Genomic DNA, 14746 nt, shown 5'->3' on the forward strand with positions numbered 1-14746 from the left:
TCAAACAGTTAATTAGTACGATGGCAATAGAAATGAATAATGGAAAAATAGTCCATGATCTCATCAATCAATACTTTTTCATCCTTAGGTCTACTGTATCTTGTGTTGCATTTAAAAAGTATAAACAGTAGGGGTACTTGTCACTCTAGCTTTAAATCAGCTTTAAGCTTTTTTGAGCCAGCTACATCCTCTGAAAGACAGAATAGCAGCCGACGGGCTTGTTAAGAGGTTAATAGTTTGAATAATATCGCGATACTATGCTGTATTGATATTTTCCCCCACCCCTAATAAACAGGCCGAGTACCGAGTTCTAACCGACCAGTCTGAAGTGTGCAGAGGTGTGTGTGGTCATGTGTACATGATTTAATGAAGGTAAACACGGTGGACGGCGATGCGCAACGATACTGCGCCCTGACGTGGCACATCGGAGGCTGCAGTTTAGCAGATCTGTTGATGAAGTTAATGAACTTCAGAGAAAGGCTTTTCATAAAGTATAAAGCAGTTGTGGAGAACAGATACTGTATGTTAGGAGACCAATGCACACCGCTTTACCGGCATTCCTGCATTAATCACATTAAAAGTTATTTTTCTTGCAAATTTATACACATCTACTGGCTGGAAATTGTTTATTTACTGGTGATGTTACGAAAGTAACAGGCATTGTTATTGCCTTGTTTGTTTTTTATTCATATTTCCATGTAATATTATTCTTGTGTGCTCATTTCTTTAAGTTTGTCTGATTTACTTTGTTACCAAAACATAAAATCCGATAAAAAATATTGTAGAAAAAAACATTTATTAATTTTCTGACAATCAAATAATCATTTATCAAGTAACGGATGTTTAAAGTGAATGTTGTTATCTTATAAAACAAAAGACTGCACTACATTCACAAAATATTCCAGTTTTTGCCCTTATTCCGAAAAAGATATGATCCTACTAAGTTGTTTACATGGCTAATGAAAATGAATATTCCGCTAATATTCCCGTTTACATGCAGCCGTGCATTCTCTGATTAACGTAAACGGTGGCGGACTTGCTGGACCGTGCGAACACAGCCTCCCTCTTTCATTCCTTCAGCCATCTTCTTGAAAAGGTTGGCATTGCGATATTTGCACACATCCAAAAACCTGTTGATATATAGGTCTCAAGAGGCCGTGTGTCGCAAACTGACGTAAAACCCCCAATTGAGATGCATATTCTGAATGAGCTGTATATATGTCCAAAGGATGCTCCTAAAACCTGAATAATATCGGCATATCCCACATGTCTTAATCGGAAAATGCTCCATTCAGAATAAGGCCTAATTTGGAAAATAAGCTGTTTACATGACCCGTATCCATTTCGGAATATTGTCATATTCGGAACAATAGCGTAATATTAGTGTGCATGTAAACGTAGTCAGTGTTTTTTCGTATTCATCTAGTGATTTGCCACAGGCATAGGATGATTTCCCAAAAAGAAGACAAACGAACAACAATGAACAAACAAACTAAATAATAATATCAACCAGAAGTCAGTTTCAGCTGGTTCAGGACTGTTGAGTCAACAGACATAAATGTCTTCTGTGCGCTCTCACCGTCAGCAGCCACAGCGATAAAAAGGTCACAAATTGAAGTGGACAGTTGAGGCCTTGCTAAGCAGTTTTAACCCCGCTGTCAAAAGGGAAACATCAAGCTGTGTGCACATATGTGTGTGTGTTTGTTACAGGCTTTATTCTTGTGTGTGTAGCAGGTATAGTCATAGAGCTTGCTGTCAGTGTGAATGTATTCTTCATCCAGTCAGATAGGTGACAGTGTGACCCTGTCTCTCTCTCTCCTCTCTCTCAGACCTTCACAGCTTGGTGTAACTCCCACTTGAGGAAGGCCGGGACACAGATTGAGAACATTGAAGAAGATTTCAGGAATGGCCTCAAACTCATGCTGCTGCTGGAGGTCATATCAGGTAGATCTCATCAACACACACAGACATCTGTTGTTTACTTACTGAGTCATGATGGATGATATTCCTCCATGATATACTGATGTCTGGAAACTCCTCAGATCAGATTTTTTGCTGCTTTTTGTCATTTTCTTTGTAGAGAAGAGACATTTTCATCAGTTTATCCTTTTAAATGATTATTTTAGATTTAATAACTGATGCATATGATCTCTTAAATGCTGAAGACATAATTAGAGTGGAAATTGTCTGTTTTTTTAACCAGAATTCTTCTCAGTTATGGTAACATTTTACTCATTATAGTAATGTCAGAGATACAGGGTGACACTTCTAACCAAAACAGGTGATATACAGTCAATTTTAATCCAGTTATTGAAAACAAACATCTATTACACCTACTATTATATAGGGGTGTAAGAAAATATTGAGTATGGCGATATTATATTTTGTGATACTGTATTGATTCTCAAAAACACTTGATTTTTAATTAATAGTTTACATGCAAAGATTAACTCAGTCAATACTTGATTTAATTTGCAAAGATACGCGCTCTCAGTGTATGAGCCCTCTCAAAGTAGTGCTGTAATGTTGGATGTTACAGGGACTGTAATAAATATGCAGATCCCACTGTTCTGATTGCATAAAAATGTTCTCAGATTTTATGCAGATGATGGTGTGTTCTTTATACAACAGTTTTCCTATATACAGTATCGCAATTTATCGTGATGTATTGAATCATAATCCCTGTATCATGATACGTATCGTATCGCCAGATTCTTGCCAAAGCACAGTCCTACTATTGCATCACCCATAGGATTGATAGCCAAAAGACATAAATATTGTGCAGGTTGTTTTATGAAAAGCGTTTTTTTTCTGGAAGCCTGATCTTAAACAATATACTCTGTTCAGTACATCACTGAAAGACTAACCCTGACGATAATTTTCTCGTTTAATCGATGAGTTGTTTGGCCTATAAAATGTCAGAAAATTGTAGAAAATGTCCATCACTATTATTCAGAGCCGAATGTCTTCAAATGTGTTACTTTGACCAACAGTCCAAGAACCAGCAAATCCTCACATTTTAGAAACTGTAGCTAGCCGTAGTAAATTAATTTTTTCTTTACTTTCAGGCGAGAGGCTGCCCAAACCCGACAAAGGCAAGATGCGTTTCCACAAGATCGCCAACGTGAATAAAGCCCTGGACTTCATCTGCAGCAAGGGGGTCAAGCTGGTGTCTATCGGTGCTGAGGGTGAGAGTCCCGCTTTGACTAACAACGTTCTCTTTTATTGTTTTCCTCCCTCTAGTACCTATTTTCGTCTCTTTTAATTAATATACCAAGGTCACACTATATTTGCATTTCTTGGACCTATTGTTTGAGCACCAGATGGCTGGTGAAGTTCACAGCATCATGAGAATTCAGATGAGATTAGTCAGTGACAGGAAAGTAAACTACAGATCACCCTACTGGGAACAAGCATGAGGAACTAGCTACAATGCACAAGTGCTTTTATTTATTTTAAAATGCTTTACTCTACATATTTGAAGCTATCCTGGATCAAACACCTTTTCTGCCATTTTATTGACTTAATTACATAAGATACATAAAACTCAAACAAATTAAAATAAATAACATTTATTTATTAATGAATACAATAAGAGATCTACAGGAAAATTGCTGCAAATTAGATATAATAAAGACAGTAGAGAGATACTGTAGTGTGAGAACTGAAGAGATAAAATAGCAATAACAGTAATTGAACTAGAGTATTTTTCGAGCAGCGAAAATGTTCCAAATTGACATTTAAATAAAATGTTAATGCTGAGATTTTGTCTGTTAGCCTTCTAAATCGGATTGAGTCTGAACAGTTTTTACCCCGCTGAGTTTAGTCAGTCTAACCTCAAACATTCACATCACAGCACTTCAAAAGCAGTTAGTAAATATCCATGTGACTTTATTTTACTTACATTTTCTTCACTCTAATTGCAGTCGAGATTCTTTTGAGCCTTCAGGCTGCGTGAAATTCAATTTGTCTCAACAGCAACAGCCTCAAAAGGCGTACAATTAAACTTCAATAGCAGACAGAACGTTTATGGCTGAAAGGCCTTTTATATTTTGTCAATTGCAATGATTAATAATGTGTTTGTGTGTATGTGTGTTTTTTTCTTTATTACTTTTTATTACAGAAATTGTTGACGGTAACGGGAAGATGACTCTTGGTATGATCTGGACCATCATCCTGCGCTTTGCCATCCAGGACATCTCTGTGGAAGGTGTGTATGTGTGTGTGTGTGTCTACATAAACATTGACTTTTGTAATAGAATCCAAATTTAACATTAAAAACAACTTAAAGTAACACATGTTTGTGTTAAAGGGTTTTAATCTTTGGCGGCCGCGAGAGATCATTGTTTGCATAATCCTGTTTATATTGACCTAAAATAAAACCCATAATAGCTAAAGCATTCATTCTCTTTGCAGCAGAACGCTAAGGCTTCTGTATTTCGTATCATCACGTTGTTCGCTCGTGATGACATCATTATGTTACGTGCGGAACGTAATGAAACTATTAAAACGCCTTTGCACTCGATCTCAAAAACTAAAAAAATGGGCGTAGTTCAAATAACTTATGGCGTGTTAAGAAATATTTTGTTCATATTTCTACATTCACAAAGTCAGATTTTTGTATTTTTTTAATTTATGGCAATTTCAATACTTTTGTCAATTATTATGGTTTATTGACTTGTAACCTTTTAGCTTAGGTTGTACAGATTTGAGGGCTTATGAAGCATTTGAAGGTACTCAAAGAAATGACATCATAATAAGCACTGGCGGACCATTTCTATTGCAGAGTTCAAAGGGTTAAAGGGGTTTAATGGTTAAAGGAACTTGTCATTTTTGCACTTTGGTTTTTGTACGAATTAAACAAACTAAATATAATGTGTTAATTGATGAGCTTTAGAGGTGCTGGTAGATGGATTTTGTTACTTTTGACAGATCCAGGCTAGCTGTTTCCAGTCTTTAAGCTAAGCTACGCTAACCGACAGCTGGTTGTAGCTTCACACGTAACAGACCGATATGGTATCGATCTTCTCATCTAACTACTGGCAAGAAAGCAAATGAGCCCAAACTGTGAAACTATTCCTTTTAAATGTTAAAATGAGACCAATTGTAACACTTTAATTATGACATTAGGTGATTTTTGACACGATTGAAGCTCACTGACTATAATCACCATGTCTGTCATATGAGCACAACATACAGACCCAGTTTTACATTTGTCTTTGTTGTGTCAATCACAATCTCACACTCTAATAAAGTGGAGCAAAATCTGTTTTTCTCTCGCCGTTTCTACAAAACGCACACTGAATACTTCTTCTGTTTTGAAGTGGCATAAAAGTCAAGACATTTCACACTTCAAACATCACAGGAACACATTCAGATTATACTCACTTTGCTTATTTACATGTAGAGTTTCACACGAGTCACGTGTGTGATCAAAGTCTCGGGTCAGCAAGCTCTGCATCCTCTCAAATTTTACCAGTGTGTGTATATTTACTGCACTGTGCGATTTGTTGCATACTTGTGTGCAGTAAATCAGACTATTATTCAGTCCATAACACATTTCCCTGAACTTCATCTGCACCTACCTTCATGTTGTCAGGCAGTTCAGCTCTCAATAAATTCTTGTTTATAAGGACTCGGACCTTGTTCACCCTGTCCTTCCTCACACCTCTGACCCTCACCTTCATCTTCTTTAGCTCTCCTTTTATTGCTCCTGCTTCTCAATATCTTCTGCTGTCATATCCTCCTTTGCCATCAACCTCCTTCTAACCTCTCATAACGCCTCTTCACTCCACTAGAGCAGGAAACGTCTGCACTAGATTGACTTTAAAAGTAAAGTTTGTTTACCGTAAACAGACAAATATATCCGCTACAGACGAAATGATCATACCGGATCTTGATCCTAACCATGTAGGCTTCTTTACATCATTTATTCACTTTTCACCATTCAATCCACCTCTCTGAATAGATCCTGTATTCCATCCTTTTTAAAAAATAATAATGCTTTAATAAAATACCGTTTTTTTTTCTTTCGTCTGTGCTACAATGCTCACCATCTCTCTCCCTTTACCTTATCCAGAGACCTCTGCTAAGGAAGGTCTGCTGCTGTGGTGCCAGAGGAAGACTGCCCCCTACAGGAACGTCAACGTGCAGAACTTCCACATCAGGTTGGTCTACAACGCCGAACTGTGGCATGAACAGGGAAGTGCAACCATGTTTTTGTTTATTTACTCTTTGTGTTTGAATGTAACATCCTTCACCCTACCTTTAACACCCTTCCTTATCGTGTTTTGTTATCTACCTCTTTCCTTCTTCATCCTCGTTTGTCTCATAATCTCTGAAACTTCTTTTTTCCCACTTTTCATTCATGTGGTCCTCCTCCTCCTCCTCCTCCTCCTCTTCTCGTGGCTCAGTTGGAAGGACGGCCTGGCTCTGTGTGCCCTCATCCACAGACACAGACCTGACCTCATTGACTACTCCAAACTGAGAAAGGTGCCCTGTCCTTCTTTCCTTTTTTATCCTTTCCTCCTCCTCTGATTTGCTTTATTTTCTCTCTTCATGCTGAATTAAGATGTTTGATACTGATCAGTCCTTTTGAATCCGTTCATAGAACTTTTATATTATATTATATTATATTATATTATATCTTATATTTCAGTACTCAGTTTCTTTGCATTTCAAGTGACATTCTGTGAAAATGCTCTGTACTATGAACAGTGTGTCTGCAAGGTATGCAGTCTAGTATGTGATAACCCAGTGCAAACATAATGTTGCAATTAGGGCTGTGTATTGTTTAAAATATGTAATCGCGTGATTGTCCATAGTTAATCGTGATTAATCACACATTTTTTATCTGTTCAAAATGTACCTTAAAGGGAGATTTGTCAAGTATTTAATACTCTTATCAACATGGGAGTGGGCAAATATGCTTTATGTAAATGTATGTATATATTTATTATTGAAAATCAGTGTGTCAGTGTGCTGACTTGACTATGACTTGCCCCAAACTGAATGTGATTATCATAAAGTGGGCATGTCTGTAAAGGGGAGACTCGTGGGTACCCATAGAACCCATTTTCATTCACATATCTTCAGGTCAGAGGTCAAGGGACCCCTTTGAAAATAGCCATGCCAGTTTTTGCCAAAATTTAGCGTAAGTTTAGAGCGTTGTTTATCCTCCTTCGCGATAAGCTAGCATGACATGGTTGGTACCCATGGACTCCTTCGGTTTTCTAGTTTCATATGTTACCAATATCTTCACTCTAACTTTAAAACTGAGCCCACAACAACCTAAAATTCGCGAATTGCGTTAATGTGTTAAAGAAATGAGTGTCGTTGAAACTAATGCGTTAACGCATTATTATTGCGTTAACTTTTACAGCCTTAGTTGCAATGTCAAATCTTTTGTAGATGTGATACAAAAGATTTTGTATCCTACATGTATAAATTCACAGCCTTATACGTAAGCCAGTGGCTCATATTTGCAGTGCTAACAAGTCATATACTAGTGTATTGTTGGCCCGATTTTAGAAGTAGATGTCAATACCAGTACGTTGGGATTAAAGTCTGATATTGTGTGCTGAAAAATTTGAATATTTCAATTTGAACATGTAAAAAATAGAAGAAAAATAGTTTGTTTCCTTCAGCGCTGGGTTCCTTTTCACTGTGGTCAAATAGCAAAGCTAAAAATGTTTTGACAGGTGTTTGAAACAACAGAAGAATGAAACAACAATGAGATCCACACACTTGTTTGCTTGGAAAATACTGCTGAAAATTCTCAGATTTAAACATTGTTTGATTGATTTAGTACAGGCCGTTATTATGATTCATGTCTTATTGTCGGTGCAGTGCGGTCCTACATGTGCGTGTCTGACAGTAATTGTGTCTGCCTGTAGGATGACCCTATGGGTAACCTGAACACTGCTTTCGAGGTCGCTGAGAAGTTCCTGGACATCCCCAAGATGCTTGACGCTGAAGGTGAGGGTGTGAAACTGTGGAACTAAATCCTGATAAAAGAATCAGAATGACAAACCTCTGCAGAAACTTGTGTCTGACACCTCCACCTCCACTGCAGCAAAGTACACTACATATTTGCAGATGGTACAAGGACAAGAAGTCCTTTGTACTTAAAATTCAATCAACAGCATTCAAATAAATTATGCATAAATCACTTTAAAAGCATCTATCTAAGTAATTATGGTTATGACCTCAGAAATATGAGTTTTCTTTGTACGCAAAATGGCTAAAATGACTCATGCATACAACGGTAAATCATAATGTTCTTTCATTTATGCTGGTAATCATTTTGTCATTTTTATTTTCACATTTTAAATTGAAAAAAGGATAGATATAAATTTATTTTTCATAATACTTTTTTAAAATACAACTAACAGAGCTGCTTTAAAATACTAAGGTGACACAATAAATGACACATTTGGTATAATAATTTGACTTTGTGGGTTTTTTTCGTCACTAGGGATGGCTGTTAAAAACCTAATATTATAATAAGATACCATTTCCCTCTCCCAGATATTGTGAACACACCCAAACCTGATGAGAAGGCCATCATGACCTACGTGTCCTGCTTCTACCACGCCTTCGCCGGTGCTGAGCAGGTCAGATTATATTTTATTTTCATGTTATAGTAATATATGTTCTATAGTTTAATATTTGGAAAGGCTCTTTGTTGCTTTGTTTATAACAGTGGAACTGTTTCATCAAATCACTTTTTAATTGATAAACATGATATAGCAGCAATCGTAATGACTAAATGTGAGGGATATAGTAATCTCGGTTGTTGTGATGCGTTGTAAATGTATATTAATTGTTACTCTCTCCCTCCCTCAGGCTGAGACAGCTGCCAACCGTATCTGCAAGGTGCTGGCCGTCAACCAGGAGAATGAGAAACTGATGGAGGAGTACGAGAAGCTGGCCAGCGAGGTGAGAAACCACTGCAACCAAACACTCCCACTCTGTCTGTCCTGCACATCCTCCTCTGCAACAACACTTTCATGTTCCACCAGTTTAAACTCACTGCTTTTCTCTAAAGTGTCTGATCCTCGTCCTGACTTTCATGACACGGCTCAAACATCACTGCAGGCAAATCAATAGTGTGAAGATACGCGAAGGTGTTACAGTCACAGAAGCTTTAGAAGAGCAGCTGAGAACAGCGTACAATATACAGAAATGCCGACAATATTGACAAATACACAATAATGTGAGCACAGATTATCATATATATACAGTATATAACCTGTTATCAATTAAACATAATTCGCTTTTGATGTGCAAAAAAAAAAGGCAAGGCAAGTTTATTTGTAAAGCGCCTTCCAACAACAAAGTAATTCAAAGTGTTGCATCTTAAAATCCTGGATCTGGATACCAAAGCCAAGATTGGGGCCAAGAAGCTGTTCAGCTGTTGAAATAAAAGTGACAGCAACTGATTTGTATTTGTATATGTTGTATTTCTGAAGCTGTTTTTTTAATCCACAAATAGTAGTAGACAGAAAGAAAAAATATATACAGGATATGAAACCTAATTATACCGACAAGACTAATCTTCACATCTCCCTTTCCTTTCTGTAGCTGCTGGAGTGGATCCGCCGCACCATCCCCTGGCTGGAGAACCGCACGGCGGAGCAGACCATGCGCGCCATGCAGCAGAAGCTGGAGGATTTCCGTGACTACCGTCGCATCCACAAGCCGCCCCGCGTGCAGGAAAAATGTCAGCTGGAGATCAACTTCAACACCCTGCAGACCAAGCTGAGGCTGAGCAACAGGCCCGCCTTCATGCCGTCCGAGGGCAAGATGGTGTCGGTGAGTAGCACAGATTTTTATCTTAGTATATCATTGTATTGTAGAAAAAATGTGGAAAGGATGGGGAAAAAGCACAAGAGAGAAAGGAAAACTTGAAGAGCTCAGGACTTGCTGAGCTGGCTTAGATAACTCAGCTGAAATCCAACTAGAACCTGCCCTTCATTTGCAAATAATCAAGTACTCATTATGATTTCTCAATGCATACATTTCTTTATTCACAACACTCAATTGTGTCAAAAGAACAATTAGAAATCCTTGTTCTCAAAGAGATGATAAAGCCTCTCTCTCTCCTCCAGGATATCGCCAATGCCTGGAAAGGTCTGGATGGGGTGGAGAAGGGCTATGAGGAGTGGCTGCTGACCGAGATCCGCCGCCTGGAGAGACTCGATCACCTGGCTGAGAAGTTCAAGCAGAAGTGCTCTATGCATGAGTCCTGGACTGGAGGTACGGACGACAGAAAGGTGTGATAAACATAATTTCTAGGAAACTCGAAACATGTGCGTACATATGTGTTAAACTCAGATTTTTTAATGCAATACTTTCACTTACAATAGCTTACAGTTAATACACCACTTGGCATCAAATTAGGAATGACAGCTTATAGAAAGCTACTGATTGCATGGCAACTAGTGGCAAGATGAGGGTCAAAGTTCAAGGCGTAATGTATACTATAATACTATACTATGACTTTTTTTCGACATACTTTAATATGACTTTAAAATAATTTTTTTAATATACTATACTATGACTTTTTAAAGTTTTTCGACATACTATACTATGACTTTTTATTTTGTCGCCATATTATACTATGACTTTTTTTCAACATACTAAACTGACTTTTTTCAACATACTATACTATGACTTTTTTTAAAAAAATTTACATACTATACTATGACTTTATCGACATATTATACTATGATTTTTTCGACATACTATACTATAATTTTTTTCGACATACTATTCTATGACTTATTTCTTCGACATAGTGTACTATGATTTATTTTTATTTTGTTGACATACTTTACTATGATTTATTTTTTCTGAAAAGATTTTTGTTGTATAATATGCAAAAAGTCATAGTACAGTATGTCGAAAAAGTTAAAAAAAAAAAAGTCAGTGTAGCATATCAAAAAAAGTGAAAAAAGACGTAGTGTTTTGGAAAAAGTAAAAAAAAGTTGTAGGATACAATGTTAAAAAATAGTCATAACGCTATAATATAGTAACTCAATGTCATAGCATAGTATTTCAAAATAAATCCCAAAAAGTCATAGTATAGAATGTCTAAAAAAAAAAAAAAAAGAAATGGCAGTGTAGTATGTAGAAGAAAGAGTCCTAAGAGTCATACTTCAGTATGTTGAATAAAGAAGTAAAAAGAGTCAGTATAGTATTTCAAATAAATGTCAGTATAGTGTGCCATAAAAAACAAAATCATACTATAGGCAATATATCGAAAAAGTCAGTGTAGTTTGTCATAAAAATGAAATAAAATTATATTATGCCATAAAAATGTAAAAAAAAATGTTTTTATAGTATGCCATGCCAAAAAGTTGTCACAAAAAATTTCATAGTACAGTACGTCATAAAAAATAAATAAATAAAAAAGGTCATGTCATAGTATATAGCATGTCAACAAAAAATCGTAGTAGTGTCATAAAAAATTCATGAAAAATGTTTATAGTACGTCATTAAAAATCTCTTAAAGCCATAGTATAGTATGTAAATATTATGTCATTGAAAATAAATGTTATAAATAAAAGTCATAGTATACTATATCATAAATGTCACAATGCAATGCATACATTATACTTTAATCATCCGCGTTCCATTTAATTACTTTCGCTTTCAATAGCTTACATTTAATACACTACACAATTACTGTATCAAACTCTGCCCCCACTAACAAGTGTCTGACAGGTTAGGAATGTTGCAGAAACTACGTTCTGTCATCAATGCTAGTGCTGTTGGCTAAAGTTAAAGATTTCAGTGGACAGCTGGACAGTTTAATGGGCAAGTGAGATGGAAAAGATATTTTGTTTCATGTGTGCACTCTTCCTGTGTGGCCCTCGATCTTATGCTGGCTCCCTTAATTGGCACCAAGTCATCAAAAGTTTGGGAACTCTTGATATAGAGTAATACAACTATGTGTAGTGATTAATGGGGATAATAAAAATCCTACAGTGATTGCGGTAGAATGAAGACAAAGATTAGAGGTCGAGCTAAAGGGAGAGCTGTGTGAATGTAAACGCTTGTAGTCTTTGAGGATCATGCAGTAAAATGCAGATCAAACGTGTGTGTTGCAGGTAAGGAGGACCTGCTGTCCCAGAAGGACTACGAGTCGGCCTCGCTGATGGAGATCAGAGCCCTGATGAGGAAGCACGAGGCGTTCGAGAGCGACCTTGCCGCTCACCAGGACAGAGTGGAGCAGATCGCTGCCATCGCCCAGGAGCTGAAGTAAGACGCCCGGACAGAGAGAGGGAGGCTGGGAGTGAGGGTTAAACTGTATAAATGGGCTGGGAAAATGGAGATTTTTGTTCATCTTTTTGGGGCAGTTTAGGGTTTAATTTAGTATTATATCAGTGTAATAGAGGTGGGCTTTCTACTTAGATTGAGGGCTTATATGGAAACTGTAGGACAGGAGAGGAAAAAGTGAGTAAGTGTTTCAGGACTCTTAATGAATACAGTGAAGAACAAAAGTGGGAATGAGTGGAAAAGCATGTTAATGAGAGGGATAAAAAGATGAAAGGATGGTTCATGAAAGAGCAGAAACCTCTGATCTCACTATTTCCTTATTCCTCACCACTCCTCTGGGCTTTTTTTTCTCACAGATAGTTTTGATATGATCTCTTTGATGCAATGTTCAGAACCCTAATGCTGAATATGTATGCGTGCCACACATAACTTCTCGTTCATTACTTCTAAAGCAGATATTATATACTCAGAAATGTTCTCAGATGACCCCTCAAAGGCAGAATAGGGTAGAAATACAGTACATGTAATGGCATTAAATATTCTAATGTAGTATGATTCCAGATCTTTTGGGAATAGTTTGTCAGAGCCTTTAAATAGGTGGCAGGTATCGAAGCCGTATTTTGTTCATAACTCGGCAGTAAATTTCCTGATATCTTTTTCCTGAAAAAGTTTGAGTTTACCTTATATTGATGACATAATGTTTTATAATTACAATGAGGTAACAAGTAATGGATGGATGAAATGGACTAATTTTGGAAAGTAACTGAAACATTATAAATATACATTAGATGTAAGTTTGACCACATTTGTCAGTCTATTCAATTTGTTATGGGTTTAGATGATTAATTGTACTGTGTTTATAGTTTATTGTATATTTCGCTGTTGTCTCCTCCAGTGAGCTGGACTACCACGATGCTGCCACAGTCAACGGCCGCTGCCAGGGCATCTGTGACCAGTGGGACAACCTGGGCACCCTCACCCAGAAGAGGAGGGACGCACTGGAGGTACAACCTGAAACACTCGCATAACATTATGGCAGCTTATTACACGGCTTTGTTGAATACTCTACGGTCTGTTATTTCTTTATAGCAGACTGTTGCTATGGGCGCAGTTCTGATGTCAGACTCTAGCGGATAATATTTGTGTCAAATTATTGATTTCTTAAGTAAGTAGCCGTGTAATAAGTGGGATAATGTACAGCTAGCGGGTCATTGTTGTGAAATAAACCCCTTCAGGGCGATGCGGTTTATTTCACAACAATGACCGGCTGGCTGTACATTATCCCTTACATAGTAGTTACAGTCGTAAATGGGTTCTTCATATACCAAAATACAATCAGGTGACAGAAGAAATGCCACATGATCACAAGTTCCAGTATAAATAACCCTTACCTCTCTGTGTGTCTGTAGCGTGTGGAGAAGCTGTGGGAGACTATTGACCAGCTGTACCTGGAGTTTGCCAAGAGGGCGGCGCCCTTCAACAACTGGATGGACGGAGCCATGGAGGACCTGCAGGACATGTTCATTGTCCACAGCATTGAGGAGATCCAGGTACAGCCAGCTATATATATTTAATGTATTTTCAGTATGTGTCTTATTTGTAATCTACGACGGAGTATTATAGCCACATTGAGGAAAAATAAATAAATGTGAGATTATAATAATAAAGTCATAGGTTTACGAGAAAAAAAGTTGTAATATTATGAGAATAAAGAAAAAACAAATTCTGTAAATGGGAAACACTGGTAGATGAAGGTCTGGAGAATGTTTCCCTGGCCTCTATGTTAATCAGTCATGATCTAATCTGTCTTTAGAGTCTGATCACCGCTCACGACCAGTTCAAGGCCACTCTGCCCGAGGCCGACAAGGAGCGCATGGCCACCATGGGCATCCACAACGAGATCCTGAAGATCGCCCAGACCTACGGCATCAAGCTGTCCGGAATCAACCCTTACACCAACCTCTCCACCCAGGACATCAGCACTAAGTGGGACACTGTGAGTCAAATCAAACACACCTAAAAATCACCATGTGGGATTGGAGGGAAATAACTGATTTATCATTATTATAGATCATTTATTTCTGATTATTTCTGGCACTATGCACAACAGGTGTACTATCGTTCAACATGCTTTTGTGTGAATAAACAGTTGTATGTATCTTTTCGGACGCACTGTGCTGAAATTTACAAACAACTCATCTTTTGGTATCTTGGTTACATGTTGTGAAAGAGCCGTCATTCGCAGCTAAATGTATTGGTCAAATTATTCTCGCGACTGTGCATTTCATTTCTCCGCCTGCAGGTGAAGCACTTCGTTCCCCTCAGAGACCAAATGCTCCAGGAGGAGGTGGCCAGACAGCAGGCCAACGAGAGACTGAGGCGCCAGTTTGCCGCCCAGGCCAACATCATCGGACCCTGGATTCAAACCAAGATGGAGGTACGGTGTTACTGAAACACTACA

General features: G+C 37.7%; 1 protein-coding gene across 1 annotated transcript in view; it reads left to right on the forward strand.

Annotated features, from left to right (window-relative positions):
* Positions 1 to 14746, forward strand: part of actn3b (actinin alpha 3b) — a 39466-nt gene that overhangs the window by 20925 nt on the left and 3795 nt on the right. Inside the window, exons 2-16 of the mRNA XM_074624460.1 lie at positions 1830 to 1944; positions 3069 to 3188; positions 4124 to 4210; positions 6080 to 6167; positions 6414 to 6492; positions 7896 to 7977; positions 8530 to 8615; positions 8848 to 8940; positions 9586 to 9816; positions 10113 to 10260; positions 12117 to 12267; positions 13181 to 13289; positions 13695 to 13835; positions 14099 to 14281; positions 14588 to 14722. Coding sequence (XP_074480561.1) covers positions 1830 to 1944; positions 3069 to 3188; positions 4124 to 4210; positions 6080 to 6167; positions 6414 to 6492; positions 7896 to 7977; positions 8530 to 8615; positions 8848 to 8940; positions 9586 to 9816; positions 10113 to 10260; positions 12117 to 12267; positions 13181 to 13289; positions 13695 to 13835; positions 14099 to 14281; positions 14588 to 14722 — 1848 coding nt within the window. The remainder of the gene's footprint in view (positions 1 to 1829; positions 1945 to 3068; positions 3189 to 4123; positions 4211 to 6079; positions 6168 to 6413; positions 6493 to 7895; positions 7978 to 8529; positions 8616 to 8847; positions 8941 to 9585; positions 9817 to 10112; positions 10261 to 12116; positions 12268 to 13180; positions 13290 to 13694; positions 13836 to 14098; positions 14282 to 14587; positions 14723 to 14746) is intronic.

This window comes from Sebastes fasciatus, chromosome 22, assembly GCF_043250625.1.
Source record: "Sebastes fasciatus isolate fSebFas1 chromosome 22, fSebFas1.pri, whole genome shotgun sequence".
Lineage (NCBI taxonomy): Eukaryota > Metazoa > Chordata > Actinopteri > Perciformes > Sebastidae > Sebastes > Sebastes fasciatus.